Source organism: Lissotriton helveticus, chromosome 7, assembly GCF_964261635.1.
Source record: "Lissotriton helveticus chromosome 7, aLisHel1.1, whole genome shotgun sequence".
Lineage (NCBI taxonomy): Eukaryota > Metazoa > Chordata > Amphibia > Caudata > Salamandridae > Lissotriton > Lissotriton helveticus.
Genome location: NC_136068.1, coordinates 1,698,826,457 through 1,698,839,932, shown reverse-complemented (window position 1 = coordinate 1,698,839,932; position 13,476 = coordinate 1,698,826,457). Strand labels below are relative to the sequence as shown.

Here is a 13,476-nt window from a genome sequence, read left to right as displayed (position 1 = left end):
TCCCTGTGCTTTCTTACCAATATCCTACAATCTCCCATGTTTACCACCTGCTCCGCTCACACCAGGGATCCTTTGCTGCATTCACAAATGTAATCTCAGGCCCTTTTTGCATCTGAGGGCATGGTGTGGTCTTTGCCTCTTAACTAGCCTGTGTTTCTATTTTCACTTGTGGTCAATATACTCTCCAAATACAAGGTCCATCTTGACCCTCCGGCCTGTTATTCGGTTCTCTGGCTCTTGGAAACAATGCAGTAATCACCCCTTAGCTCCTGATGCAGCCTGCATTTCTCTAGCCTGAGGTCTATGATTCCCAGTCCCCCCTCTCTCCTCCTAGGAAACATGCAGTCCTCACACCTGAGATTTTGAGGCAGCCTGCACTTCTCAGACCTGAGATCCATGATTGCCAATTCCCCCCTCTCCTTTTTAGAACCATCCCCTCTTCACTCCTGAGCACCTGAGGCAGCCTGCATTTCTCAAACCTGAGATCCATGATGCTCAGTCCCCCCTCTCTCCTCCTAGGAACCATGCAGTTCTCAGAACTGATTTGAGGCAACCTGCATTTCTCAGGCCTGAGAACCATGATTCACAGTTTCTCCTCTCTCCTCCTAAGGACCATACAGTCCTCACACCTGAGCTTCTCAGGCAGCCTGCATTTCTCAAGCCTGAGATCAATGATTCTCAGCCACCCCCTCTCCTACTAGGAACCATGCAGTCCTGACACCTGAGCTCCAGAGGATGCCTGCACGTCTTAGTCCTAAGATCCATGTATTTCCCTCTCCAAGATATGTTTCTGACTCTTATATTCTCTTTCCTAACCCCCACATTTCTTCTTTTTCAGCAATGGGTGACAATAAGCTCTTGCTGCTATGGGCCCTACTAGCCGTCCTCTGTGGTGAGTATACAATAACATGTATTCAGCTGAGGTGGAACTGAGGCTCCCACTTCGTGTGGGGCATGTAGCGTTTATATGTGGCAATTACACAACATGCTTCCAATGATTGGGCATTAGAGACATTTATTGTCCAAAGCAGAATGACCAGTTTCATGTGTAAAAAAGGTCCATAGAGGGAAGAGTATGACACAGTGGTCCCTATTTACACTTGTGCAATGTTGCTGAGATTGTATATCAGTTATAGCAAAGTAAACACATTATTCAGCAGCTGTCTGAAGATTCTGTGCGTACATAAAATATTAGAATTAAGGCTACCACTTTTCCGTTTTTACTGACTTTTACAGATAACTACAGACAGAAAAACATGCTTCCTGTCTGCATTTATTATTAATAATGGAAAAATACAGGAAATTGGGCTTCTTTTGATTGGCCTTCCGTAAGTGAATTTATTGTGTGAGAGTGCCGTGCCAATAGTTTACACATTGCCTCTGCTAATATTTACCTGCAGGTGTATTATATATGGCTGCTTAATTTGCTAAAACACTACAGGCCTTCAAAGTATGAGCGCTCATTAGACAGTTAAATAATTTGGAAGTATACCATTTTACAAATTCAATTATTCACTGATTACAAGATAAACATGACTAAATAAGACGAGATGGCCAAAAATTAAATATGGATACATACAGTCAGAACTGTTAAAAAAAGGAACATTAAAAAACCGTGAGCCTTAATTATAGTTGATAAGATGGAGTGTAGATTCCTTGCTATAGAATGCTAAGCCCCTCGAGCCCTCTGGCCCTTCATGGAGCTGCACTCAAAACCTACTATCTGTCCTGACCGAATCTGCCTGTTTTTTTTTCCTGGGAGCAAACTCCACCTATTATGTGCTCTGTTTGTACCTGTAATGCTGAAAGATGTCACACGCATCAGATTTGAGGCTGACACAGGATCACAAAGCCTCTTTTGGAAGGCTTACATTCAGTTTAAGGTTGTACGTCCAATTACATAGTGATTAGAATAAAAAGCATGAAATTGAGATACATCAATATTAAATCCAAAGAAATTGGCAAGAGCAATCTAAAATGTAATATATTGATGACGAGCAGAGCTGGAGAGACAAGCAATTTATGTCATGAATGAAATAGATTAACGGATCGTCTCTGACTAACTGACTTGATTAATTATGTAAAATTGATTGTAATGATTCTACTGTTAATATTTTGGGAAAGGAGATTGCCAATTCCCCTTGATAACTAGTTGATAATCCCTATGCCAGTTTCAACGTGTTAATTCTCCTAAATATCAGTGTTGGCATTATGTAAGTGTTATTACCTAAATGCAATAAAGCCAAAGTTTGATAGCATACAATATAACTGATTCTGCCCAAGTGGGCATTCGCATGCAGCATCAAAACCCATACAAAAGGAAATATTTTCATGGTAAGGTAGTACTCAATGTCATGGAGGTCACTCAATTAAGTTCAGATCAAAGTCACATCACGATGTGAACACAGCTCAATTCATGATGTTTTAGTGGACAGAAGATTCCCAGCTCTTCTCTATCTCAAAAAAGTGCGTTTACCTATATGTCAGAAACTACAAAATACAATTTATTACAATACTCTTCAAATTAAGACAGATGGACAGCCAATTACTCACTCGAGTTCAAGCCCTGTGGACTCAGGGTTTCAAAGTCAATGATATATCTAGACTCCAGTTTACGCAATTTCAATTCACGATTCCCTCCCTGTACATCAGTCTCTACTGCATCAATCACAATCATGCATAACAATTTCTCAATCTGGAAGTGGGCTTCAAAGAAATGTCGGGCCTCTGGATAATGTTCATCATTTTGCCTAATTGCTGGAATATGCTCAAGGACTCGTTTCATAGCCTTATGTATTGTGCTCCCAATGTACATCCTATTGCAGGGACACATTGGAGCATACACACAATATGTGGTTTTACATGTCTGAGTTTTCTTGATCGTAAACTCTGATTGAATTGGGGAATTTAAAACTGGGTCAATCAAAACTCCCACTGCAAGCTTTACAATTGTTGCAGCAAAAAAGTCCTCCTCTACCATCTTGGATGTCTTGTCAGTACTCAGCAAAAAAATCCTCCTCTACCATCTTGGATGTTTTGTCAGTACTCATGATCATGTTATGACTTAGCTCATCCCTCAAAGATCTACTCTTGCGAAAATTAATTTGGGGATTAGGGCGAAGGTGCGAACTGAAAACTTCATCAGTCGTCAAAACATGCCAATGTTTTTTCAAAATCATGCGCAAATTATGTGCCTGATGTGAAAAGGTAGTAATGAATATCACATTGGTTGAATTGTCCAGATGTTTATGGAGTAACTCATTGCTCCAGACTGCCTCCACTCTCATACTTGCTTGTATTATAACTTTCTTACCGTATCCTCGCTGACTAAGGACCACCCGTCCCAGGGTCCAACAGAGCAGAGGAGGAGCCCTGCAATGTCCCATACCTGTGCACCTGATAGCGACTCCTAGGTGCAGGAATAGATTTACACATGAGTAAATCTGCACCTATAAACATAGCTTTGTGAATAGTGCTCATGGTTTCTAGCATTGCTAAATATAAACGCTGTATTTATCTCTTTGATATAAGAGGCGTTTCACCTTTTGTAGGTAGGAAGACTACAGTCATCCTCCTACACACCCAATCAAAGAGACTCAAAATGGACCTTACCAGGTGGGGTGAAGCGTCCCTCCAGGATGCCCCAATTACATGTAAATGTTAAAAATATGTTACCACTATTATGCTGATGGCAATCAGGTCTACTTTTTGAACACTTAAAAAGCACCAAAACAACATCCATGGAAGCTGTCAGCCCATCATCAAATTATGGAGAGTTATGGCTCCTGTAGGAAACTGGCGAGCTAACTAGGGGGGAGAGATGCCATATTCTTGATGTGATGTGCGTTTGAAATGACACAAATTTAGATAATCTAGTGTACACATGTAAAACCTGAGTTCTATGAGGAACCAAAGTGCGCAAACAATAAGTTAACTATAGAAAACCTGTAAACAAGACTTGGAAATGACTGGTGTCTGGAGAGATATGCATGGCTGCAATTAGTCTGATGGTGGAGGTTCATCTGCACAACTGATGATAATGACTCAGACCTTCTATCATGAAGTAATACTCCTTACATGCGTAGTCCACAACGCTCTCTACCCGCTGTCATCACTTATAGCTAAAACTATTACTGAGCGCTTGTGATATGAAGTTGGATTTTGATTATACCATCAAATAAGTGTTAATGATAAATAGAAAAAACAGTAATATATTATTGTATTAGTTATTCATCCTGTTCAATATAAGAATATGTTTTTTACTCAATGAAAAAACAATAAACATTATTTTAAAAAGTATAGTAAAGCTGTGCTTATTACATAGACTTACCTTGTCAATATTTTAGTCAATATTGTTTTGGTGATCAACATATGTTGGCAATCAACATATTATAACAATATATTTATAACTCAGTATTCTGGTAGCATACCATTTCAAATTACTTCAGAACACAAAAAGTTAATGAAATGGAACAGGAGTTGTGCGGAAAATATACAAGATGCCCGCCGAAAACAGTGACAAACCTAAAATTTTGTCCTATGGTATGTAGTAGAAGGGGAACCTCTGCACCTTTTCGACTGTCCGCAATGAAGCAGCGGACAGGTAAAGTCTGGCTACTCACCCCAGTCTGCAGTTTACCTTCAGATTTTGAAAATGTTAGAGCTCGAAATCCTTTAGTGTAGCTGAAAAAGGCTCCACGTGGTCATATGCCCACTTTATGTAGTCATGTTGTAATAGTGCACTTACTTTCAAATGTTCCTAGTGGGACACACCTGGAAATAGGGGCTGCAGAGAATGCATCATTTGGGTAGAATTGTAACCTTATCCTATCACTTAGAGGTAAAGAAATTCTTAATCACAACTTTATCCAAACTTCAAACACATTTGGCTGTCTCGAATTCTCTTTACACATTCAGGAACTGCTCCAATGTGATCATATCACAGAAATCAGTGGGAGACAGCATACTTGATTACTCTGTTGAGGACAACAGCCCAGCTCAACTCCCAATGTCCCTACTAAATTTCTCCAAGATGCCAGAGCTGACTCTGCTCCTTGGAACTCTCCCTGCATCGCAGCCCTGACAAAAGTTAACACGCAGTAAAAGGCACTACTGGATAGTCAAGAACCACCTTTCGTCTTGCTTGTTTTTTATAATGGTGGCTCCACTAGCTCTGAGTAAATGTCTTAGAAGTAGAGACTCAAGGGAGAGCTGAAGTCAATCACTCCATGTACTCTTCCTAGTGCAAAAGAATTCTTCCATGCAAGTATCATCTTTCCTTCGCTGTTCTAGCAGCATTCTGGCTTTTAGACAGTGGGAAGCAAATAAAGCATTTGTACTTGGATCTAACACTTCCCTCTGAAGTCAGAAATTGACCTGTGAGGTTTCACTTTACAGAATAAACCAGCAGTCCTTAAATATCTATTCCTGACCTCAATCAGTTTGAGGTTGCTGTACCTTCGATAGCCTGTGATGTTGAAAAATGATGCTAGTATGGCCTTTTTATAACATTTCACAGCCCTACCTCAAGAATTCCTATTTGTTAAGTCCTTCCTTTCGGAAGAGGTGGTGCTGCATTTCATTTAAAGGTCCTTTTTTGACCACTCTTATGGAAACATGCATGGATGTGGGTCTGTTGGGAAGCTACTGCTCAGTGCCAATCCTCTGTATATGTAGAGAACCCTCTGAAGAGAATCGCTATGTCCAAGCTTTGACCTTCTCATGGCTACAAACATCCTAAACGTCGCACAGTCTGCATTTCCAAACAGGGAATAGGACTGAAATAAAGCTGAAATAATGTGCTTATGCAGACTGTTTTACAGCAGGCCACCCTGTTGACCAAAAGAAGACCCCTGAGAGTAGCATTTGAGGTATTCCTTTGAGTACCCACTTAGGCTAGTAATGTCTCTCTCAACAAGTATGCAAGGGCAGGGTCTGATGTCTTCTGCAGGTATTATCAGAACCCTGATGGGAAATTATCAAACCATTATGTGTCGAATTTGTATTAGGCTTACAACTGAAGTAAAGAGACAAACATAAAAAGTAAACATACATTAAACTTTCAAATAACGTCCACTTGTTTTAAGTCCCCCAAAAAGGTGCAGAGCAGGAGGAGACAGGCTAAAACAACTATTGCCTATAAACCTGAGGAGCGGGAGGTTCAAGGGTAAATGGGCGAGATTATGATAAACATAAAAGGGGAAGCAAAGAGAGGTGCACATGCCAGAGGGGGTTGGAAGAAAAAGGAAGGAAGGTGTGTGCTAGGAAGCTCTAGGTCTTGGTAAAGAAGAGACTCACGGATATTCTGGGAAGGATAAAAAGGAGCCTTGGCAGGTAATACCAGCCGGCAGCCGCAAAGTGCGAGGGAACAACCTGCCACCTGCGTGGGCATGAGAGTATGATTCTGATAGACATGTACACTGGCACGAGATGGGCATCTGGTAACTGGAAATAGAAAATAATTATGTCTCACAGGAAAGTGACAGATAGACCACTCTCACAGCAGTCAACTCGACCAATGGCATGAGGGTTTATTTTCAGCCAATAGCACTAACTATGCAAGAACATGCATTCCTACTGTCCTCAGTGATGGTATTAGCCTACAAGTCCCAGCATGCTTATCACTCTTCGCCATGAAGCTGGGACTGATGTAAAGCCGTCATCATGACCGCTATACACTCCCAGCTTTCCTTTAATATGGCAAACGATTGGCAAAGAAGCATTTCGCGTTAGAGCAACCAGGACCCAAGAGATGAGATTTTAATTGGTCTGGGTTTACAACCAGCACATCTGACCAGAACCCTTTGTAAGCCCAATAACTGTTGCTGATTTCTAAATAATAAGAGCCACATCTTGACTCTATCTTTCTGTCCCACAGGTCCCTGCTCCACAGACTCCCTAGGGAAGAGCTTCGTCACCGTGTTCATGCAGAATTACCTAGCCAAAGGTGAAGAGCCAACTTTGCAAGTGCTGATCACAGGCTATGCCGCCTCGACTAAGGTCACTGTGATCCTCCAGAAGACGAGCTTTGCTAAAGTGCTTACGGTGAACGAGAGGGAGACGGTGGCTCTGCAGATACCAAGCACTGCTCAAATCCTCGGGACAGGCAAATTCTGCAATACAGTCACCATCCAGGCGGACAAGGACATCTCTGTCCTTGCAGTGAATAAAAAGAGGTTGAGCACTGCCACCACCATAGTGTATCCAACTCAAGACTGGGGCACAGAGTACTACATTGTTACACCACTAGACGGACCATCAGACAGCTTCAAGGAGTTCTCAGTGATCAACAACGAAGAAACCAACAATGTCGACATCTACCTCAAAGGTGAAGTCACCTACCAGGACAAGACCTATCCACCAAAAACCACTCTCTCGGTCATGCTTGAGCCTCTGCAGGCCATCCAGATCCAAAGCAAGGACGACTTGTCAGGCACCAGGATTGTTTCCTCCAAACCCTCGGCTGTGATGACCGGCCACACGTGCACATGGAAAAACACCAAGTGCAATCATGTCTATCAGCAGCTGCTGCCCACCGCCAGCTGGGGGGACACATTCATTGTGACTGCAATTCCCGTACAGACCAGATCTGATTACGTATTTATCGCAGCATCCAAAACCACACGCCTGGACTACCAAGCAGGATCCAGCAAAGAGACCAAGAGCTTGGGAGCGGGAGAAGTGGTGAAGCTTGAAGTTAAGCAGGCGAACCCGCTTTATATCAAGGCCACTGCAAGTATCCAGGTCATTCTCTACTTCACAGGCTGGACTGCCAGAGACGGCACCCTATACGATCCCTTCATAATCAATATACCAGATGTTGACAGCTACTGCATGTCCTACAACACGTTTGGATTGAAAGACTTTGATAACAATGCCCTCCTGGTGGCCAAGACATCAGCAACAGCGAGAATAACTTCCAACAAAGTGCCAATCCCTGGACTAACATGGAGTCTGATTGAGGGCACAGACTTCTCCTGGAGCAGCTTCAGCTTGGGGAAAGATTTCAGCATCAACATGATAGATGGCAGCTCTCCATTCGAAGTTCTGAGTTTCGGAGTATCTACCATGGACGGGTATGGATCACCGGGAACCTGCATCGCCAGTGAGTATGTTACGTGACATTGTTCTATGTCAGGGAGTGCATTTGAGTGTATCAGACAATGTCTGACTATTAGGTGCATCTGAGAGTATATCAGACAGTCTGAGCCTGTAAGAACATCTGAGTGGATTGTAATCTGTCTGAGACTGTAAATATATGTGTGTCTCTTGCACATGAGATACAGTGAGCATATCAGAGTACCTCTTAAACTATGAGATGCAGTAAATATATATGAGGGCCTCTTATACTATGAGATGCAGTGAGTATATCTGAGTGCCTCTTACACAACAAGATACAGTGATCATATCTGAGTGCCTCATACATTATGACATGCAGTGAGAATATCTGAGTGTCTTTTACACATGATATAGAGTAAGTATATCCGAGAGCATCTTACACTACGAGATGCAGTGAATATATCTGAATGCCTCTTATATTATGACATGCAGTGATTATATATGAGTGCCTCTTACACTACGGAATGCAGGGAGTATATCTGAGCGGTTCCTATACTACGAGATGCAATAAGTATATAAGAGTGCCTCTTAAACTACCAGATGCAGTGAGTATATCTGAGTGCCTCTTACACTATGAGATGCAGGGAGTGTATCTGAGCGGTTCCTACACTACGAGATGCAATAAGTAAATAAGAGTGCCTCTTGAACTACCATAGGCAGTGAGTATATCTGAGTGCCTCTTACACTATGAGAAGCAGTAAGCATATCTGAGTCCCTCCTACACAACGAGATACAGTGAACATGTGTGAGTGCCTCTTACACTATGAGGTGAAGTGAGTATATCTGAGTGCCTCTTACACAACAAGATACAGTGAATATAAGTGAGTGCCTCTTACACTACGGAATGCAGGGAGTATATTTGAATGCTTCTTACACTATGAGATGCAGTGAGTATATCTGAGTGCCTCTTACACTACGAGATGACGTGAGTAGATCTGAGTGCCTCTTACACAACAAGATACAGTGAATATATGTGAGTGCCTCTTACACTACAGAACGCAGGGAGGATATTCGAATGCCTCTTACACTATGAGATGCAGTGATTATATCTGAGTGCCTCTTACACTTTGAGATACGGTGAGTATATCTGAGTGCCTCTTATACTACGAGATGCAATGAGTATATAAGAGTGTCTCTTGAACTACGAGATGCGGTGAGTATATCTCAGTGCCTCTTACACTACGAGTTATAATGAGTATATCTGAGTGCCTCTTACACTACGGGATGCAGGGAGTATATTTGAATGCCTCCTACACTTCGAGATGCAGTGAGTATATCTGAGTGCATCTTACACAACAAGATGCAGTAAGTACATCTGAGTACCTCTTTCATTACGAGATGCAGTAAGTAAATGTGGGTGCCTCTTCCACTACAAGATGCAGTGAGTATATCTGAGTGCATCTTACACAACAAGATACAGAGAGTATACATGAGTGTCTCTTACACTACGGGATGCAGGGAGTATATTTGAATGCCTCCTACACTTCGAGATGCAGTGAGTACATGAGTACCTCTTACACTACGAGATGCAGTGAGTATATGTGAGTGCATCTTACACTACAGGATACAGTGAGTAGATGTGAGTGTACCTTACACTACGGGATGAAGTGATTATATCTGAGTACCTCTTACACTGCAAGATACGCTGAGTATATCTGAGTGCATCTTACACTGTGAGATACAGTGAGTATAAGTGAGGGCGTCTTACACTATGAGATGAAGTGAGTATATCTGAGTGCCTCTTACACAACAAGATGCAGTGAGTATATCTGAGTGCCTCTGACACTATGAGATGAAGTGAGTATATCTGAGTGCATCTTACACTACGAGGTATAGTAAGTATATTTGAGTGCCTCTCAGAAGACTACAAGATGCAGTAAGTACATCTGAGTACCTCTTTCATTACGAGATACAGTGAGTATACGTGGGTGCCTCTTGCACTACAAGATGCAGTGAGTATATCTGAGTGCCTCTTACACAACAAGATACAGTGAGTATACGTGAGTGCCTCTGACACTACGGGATGCAGGTAGTATAATTGAATGCCTCCTACACTACAAGATGCAGTGAGTATATGAGTGCCTCTTGAACTACGAGATTCAGTGAGTATATCTGAGTGCATCTTACACTACGAGATGTTGTGAGTATATGTGAGTGCATCTTGCACTACAAGATACAGTGGGTAGATGTGAGTGTATCTTACACTACGGGATGCAGTGATTATATCTGAGTACCTTTTACACTACGAGATACGGTGAGTATAACTGAGTGCATCTTACACTGTGAGATACAGTGAGTATATCTGAGTGTCTCTTACACTATGGGAAGCAGTGATTATGGGACTCAGTGAGCATATCTGAGTGCCTCTCACACTACGAGATATAGTGAGTATATCTGAGTCCCTCTTTCACTACGAGATACATTGAGTATACTTGAGTGCCTCTTAGGCCATGAAATGCAGTGAGTATAGGTGCTTGCATCTTGCATTACGAGATACAGTGTTTATAGCTGAAACTGACTAAGGCTTTAATTATTTGAGTCTGTATTAAAAAATATCTTTAATCCTGTAAGATATATATATATATGTATGGCTCTCACACTATGAGCATGTCTTAGTGCATCTTACACAACAGGATACAATGAGTACATCTGAGAGCCTTTCACACTACGAGATACAGTAAGTATATATCAGCGCCTCTCACACTACAAAATGTAGTGTGTATATGTGAGTGCTTCTCACACTGCAAGATACTAAAAGTACATCTAAGTGCATCTTACAGTACAAGATTCAGTGTTTACAGTTGAGTGAATCACAGACAAGCTAAGGCAGTAAGTAGTTTAGTGTGTATTAGAAAGTATTCTGCCTCAAAGTATATATATGTGTGAATTTCACACTACGAGATACAGTGAGAATATCTAAGTGCATCTTACAATATGTGATACAGTGAGTGCATCTTAGACTACAAGATACAGTGAGCATATGTTAGTGTCTCTGACACTACGAGACGCAGTAAGTGTGAGTGCCTATAACACTACAGGATGCAGTGAGTATACATGGGTGTGTCTTTTAATGTGAGGTACAGTGAGTAATTCAGAGTGTTTTTTACACTACGAGATACAATGAATATATGTGAGTGCATCTTACACTACAAGATACAGTGAGTAGATGTGAGTGTCTCTTACACTACAGGATGAAGTGATCATATCGGAGTGCCTCTTACACTGTGAGATACAGTGAGCATATCTGAGTGCATCTTCTACTACGAGATGCTGTGAGTATATCTGAGGGTCTCCTACACTAAATGAAGCAGTGATTATATCGGGCTGGTTCTTACACTACGAGATGCTGTGAGTATATCTGAGTGTCTCTTACACTACGGGATGCAGTGATTATATCTGAGTGTCTCTTACACTACGGGATGCAGTGAGTATATCTGAGTGTCTCTTACACTACGGGATGCAGTGAGTGTATCTAAGTGCCTCTTACACTACTAGTGGAGAAGGTGGAGGTGTGTGGCTCACTGGTTAGAGGAGGCAGACCTGGAAGCAGAGGTCAGCCCGGGACCAGGGTTCAATTCCCGGCTCGGCAGGGTCTTGAGTCCTAAAATGTCCATGGACTCGACAATTCTCGCTCTGGTGCCTACTCAACTCACGGGGTCACACTCTGCGACTCTGGGCAATAGCTTGCTTAATCTCCACTACGGCCCCTCGTGGCGGGAGGCCTGGCTTTCACCTTGTGGACACCCTGCCGGGGTTTCTCACAGGGGAATACCAGGACGGGTTCCCTAAGCAAGCGCCGGGACGCTCACGGGCAGCTGTGTGCTTTACAAGTCCAGCACATTTACATTTACATTTACACTACGAGATGTTGTGAGTATATCTAAGTGCCTCTTACAGTATGAGATGAAGTGAGTATATCTGAGTGTCTCTTACACTACGAGATGCTGTGAGTATATCTGAGTGTCTCTTACACTACGGGATGCAGTGATTATATCTGAGTGTCTCTTACACTACGGGATGCAGTCAGTATATCTGAGTGTCTCTTACACTACGGGATGCAGTGAGTATATCTGAGTGTCTCTTACACTACGGGATGCAGTGAGTATATCTGAGTGTCTCTTACACTATGAGATGCAGTGAGTATATCTGAGTGTCTCTTACACTACGGGATGCAGTGAGTATATCTGAGTGTCTCTTACACTATGAGATGCAGTGAGTATATCTAAGTGAATCTTAGCCCGTAAATATACGAGCGGGCCTTAAACTGTATATTTGAGTCAATAAGTACATCTGAGTCTATATTGTGCTTTCTTTTAGAATATACAACTGTGTTTTGGTCTATTTAGTTCAATCATTAATTAATTCTGAGTGTGGAAGGGATTGTACATCTTACTATAGCTAAGTGTAGATCTGTTGAACAGTCTAGCGGCAAACCAGCCCTACTACCCCTTTACTATTGAACCTCGTGCAGCTTTCCTAATGTACTCCAAGGAACATTGGCTGGTCCCGCGGAGTCTCATTGACCCTGACACTAAGCTGTAATTTTCAACAAAAACCTCTGCCGCCCCCTGGCGGATAGGAAAAAGCACTTCCTCGACCTCTTGCTGTATCCTAGTGATGATAGCCAAGCTTATTATTCGAATACTGAAATGTACACTTGTCTGCACACTCTGGCAGGCTTGTCATGAGACCCTTCAGATTTTATGAACATCGATCCCAAAGACCTCTAACACACGGACGAGTTTGCACTAGTTCTCCTAACGCGTTCTGGGGTATTCATTCGCAATAATTCCTTTTACTCGTATTTTGAAAGTTTTCACAATCAAATACGTGCACATCCGGTACTGGAAATCTCATTCTATGTATTTTGTGGTACGTGTCACACAATAGTGTGTTCCTTTTGGGAGTTCGTAGCACACTACTACTTAGCAGCTGCAGTGATATACCTCAAGCTCAGATGAGGCAGCCAAGACACCTCCTGTCCTCATAATTAATTCTGGTATAAGCAGTTCCAACAATGCATTTTCCCACATTTTGTAGGTTTTCACAGTGTCACAGATATTTAGAGGCATGTGTCCCTCATCAGAGGAAAGCATCACCTATAGAGGGAGCAAACTATGCTTTTTTACTTTTAGCCTATCGCGACTTCTTGTTTAGCGAGGCCCACACCGAGCTGCAGTCTGGTATCTGAGTACCCTCACACATCCTTAATTCAGTAAACTGGCGAGCCGCTTGCCACACATCTCACTCTTCCACACCAGCACACTTGGTTGGCTGTCTCCTAGTGTTCTCTGCCATCCCCCACAGATCTGGCAGTCATTCTCACTGCACAATGTAGCAGATAATCACAACCTTCCC

The 13,476-nt window shown here is 42.3% G+C and overlaps 1 protein-coding gene across 1 annotated transcript in view; it reads left to right on the top strand.

The window, feature by feature from the left end:
- Positions 1-840: 840 nt before the first annotated feature.
- LOC144770672 (IgGFc-binding protein-like) overlaps positions 841-13,476 on the top strand; it is an 82,713-nt gene continuing 70,077 nt past the window's right edge. Inside the window, exons 1-2 of the mRNA XM_078655388.1 lie at positions 841-892; positions 6,878-8,104. Coding sequence (XP_078511514.1) covers positions 841-892; positions 6,878-8,104 — 1,279 coding nt within the window. The remainder of the gene's footprint in view (positions 893-6,877; positions 8,105-13,476) is intronic.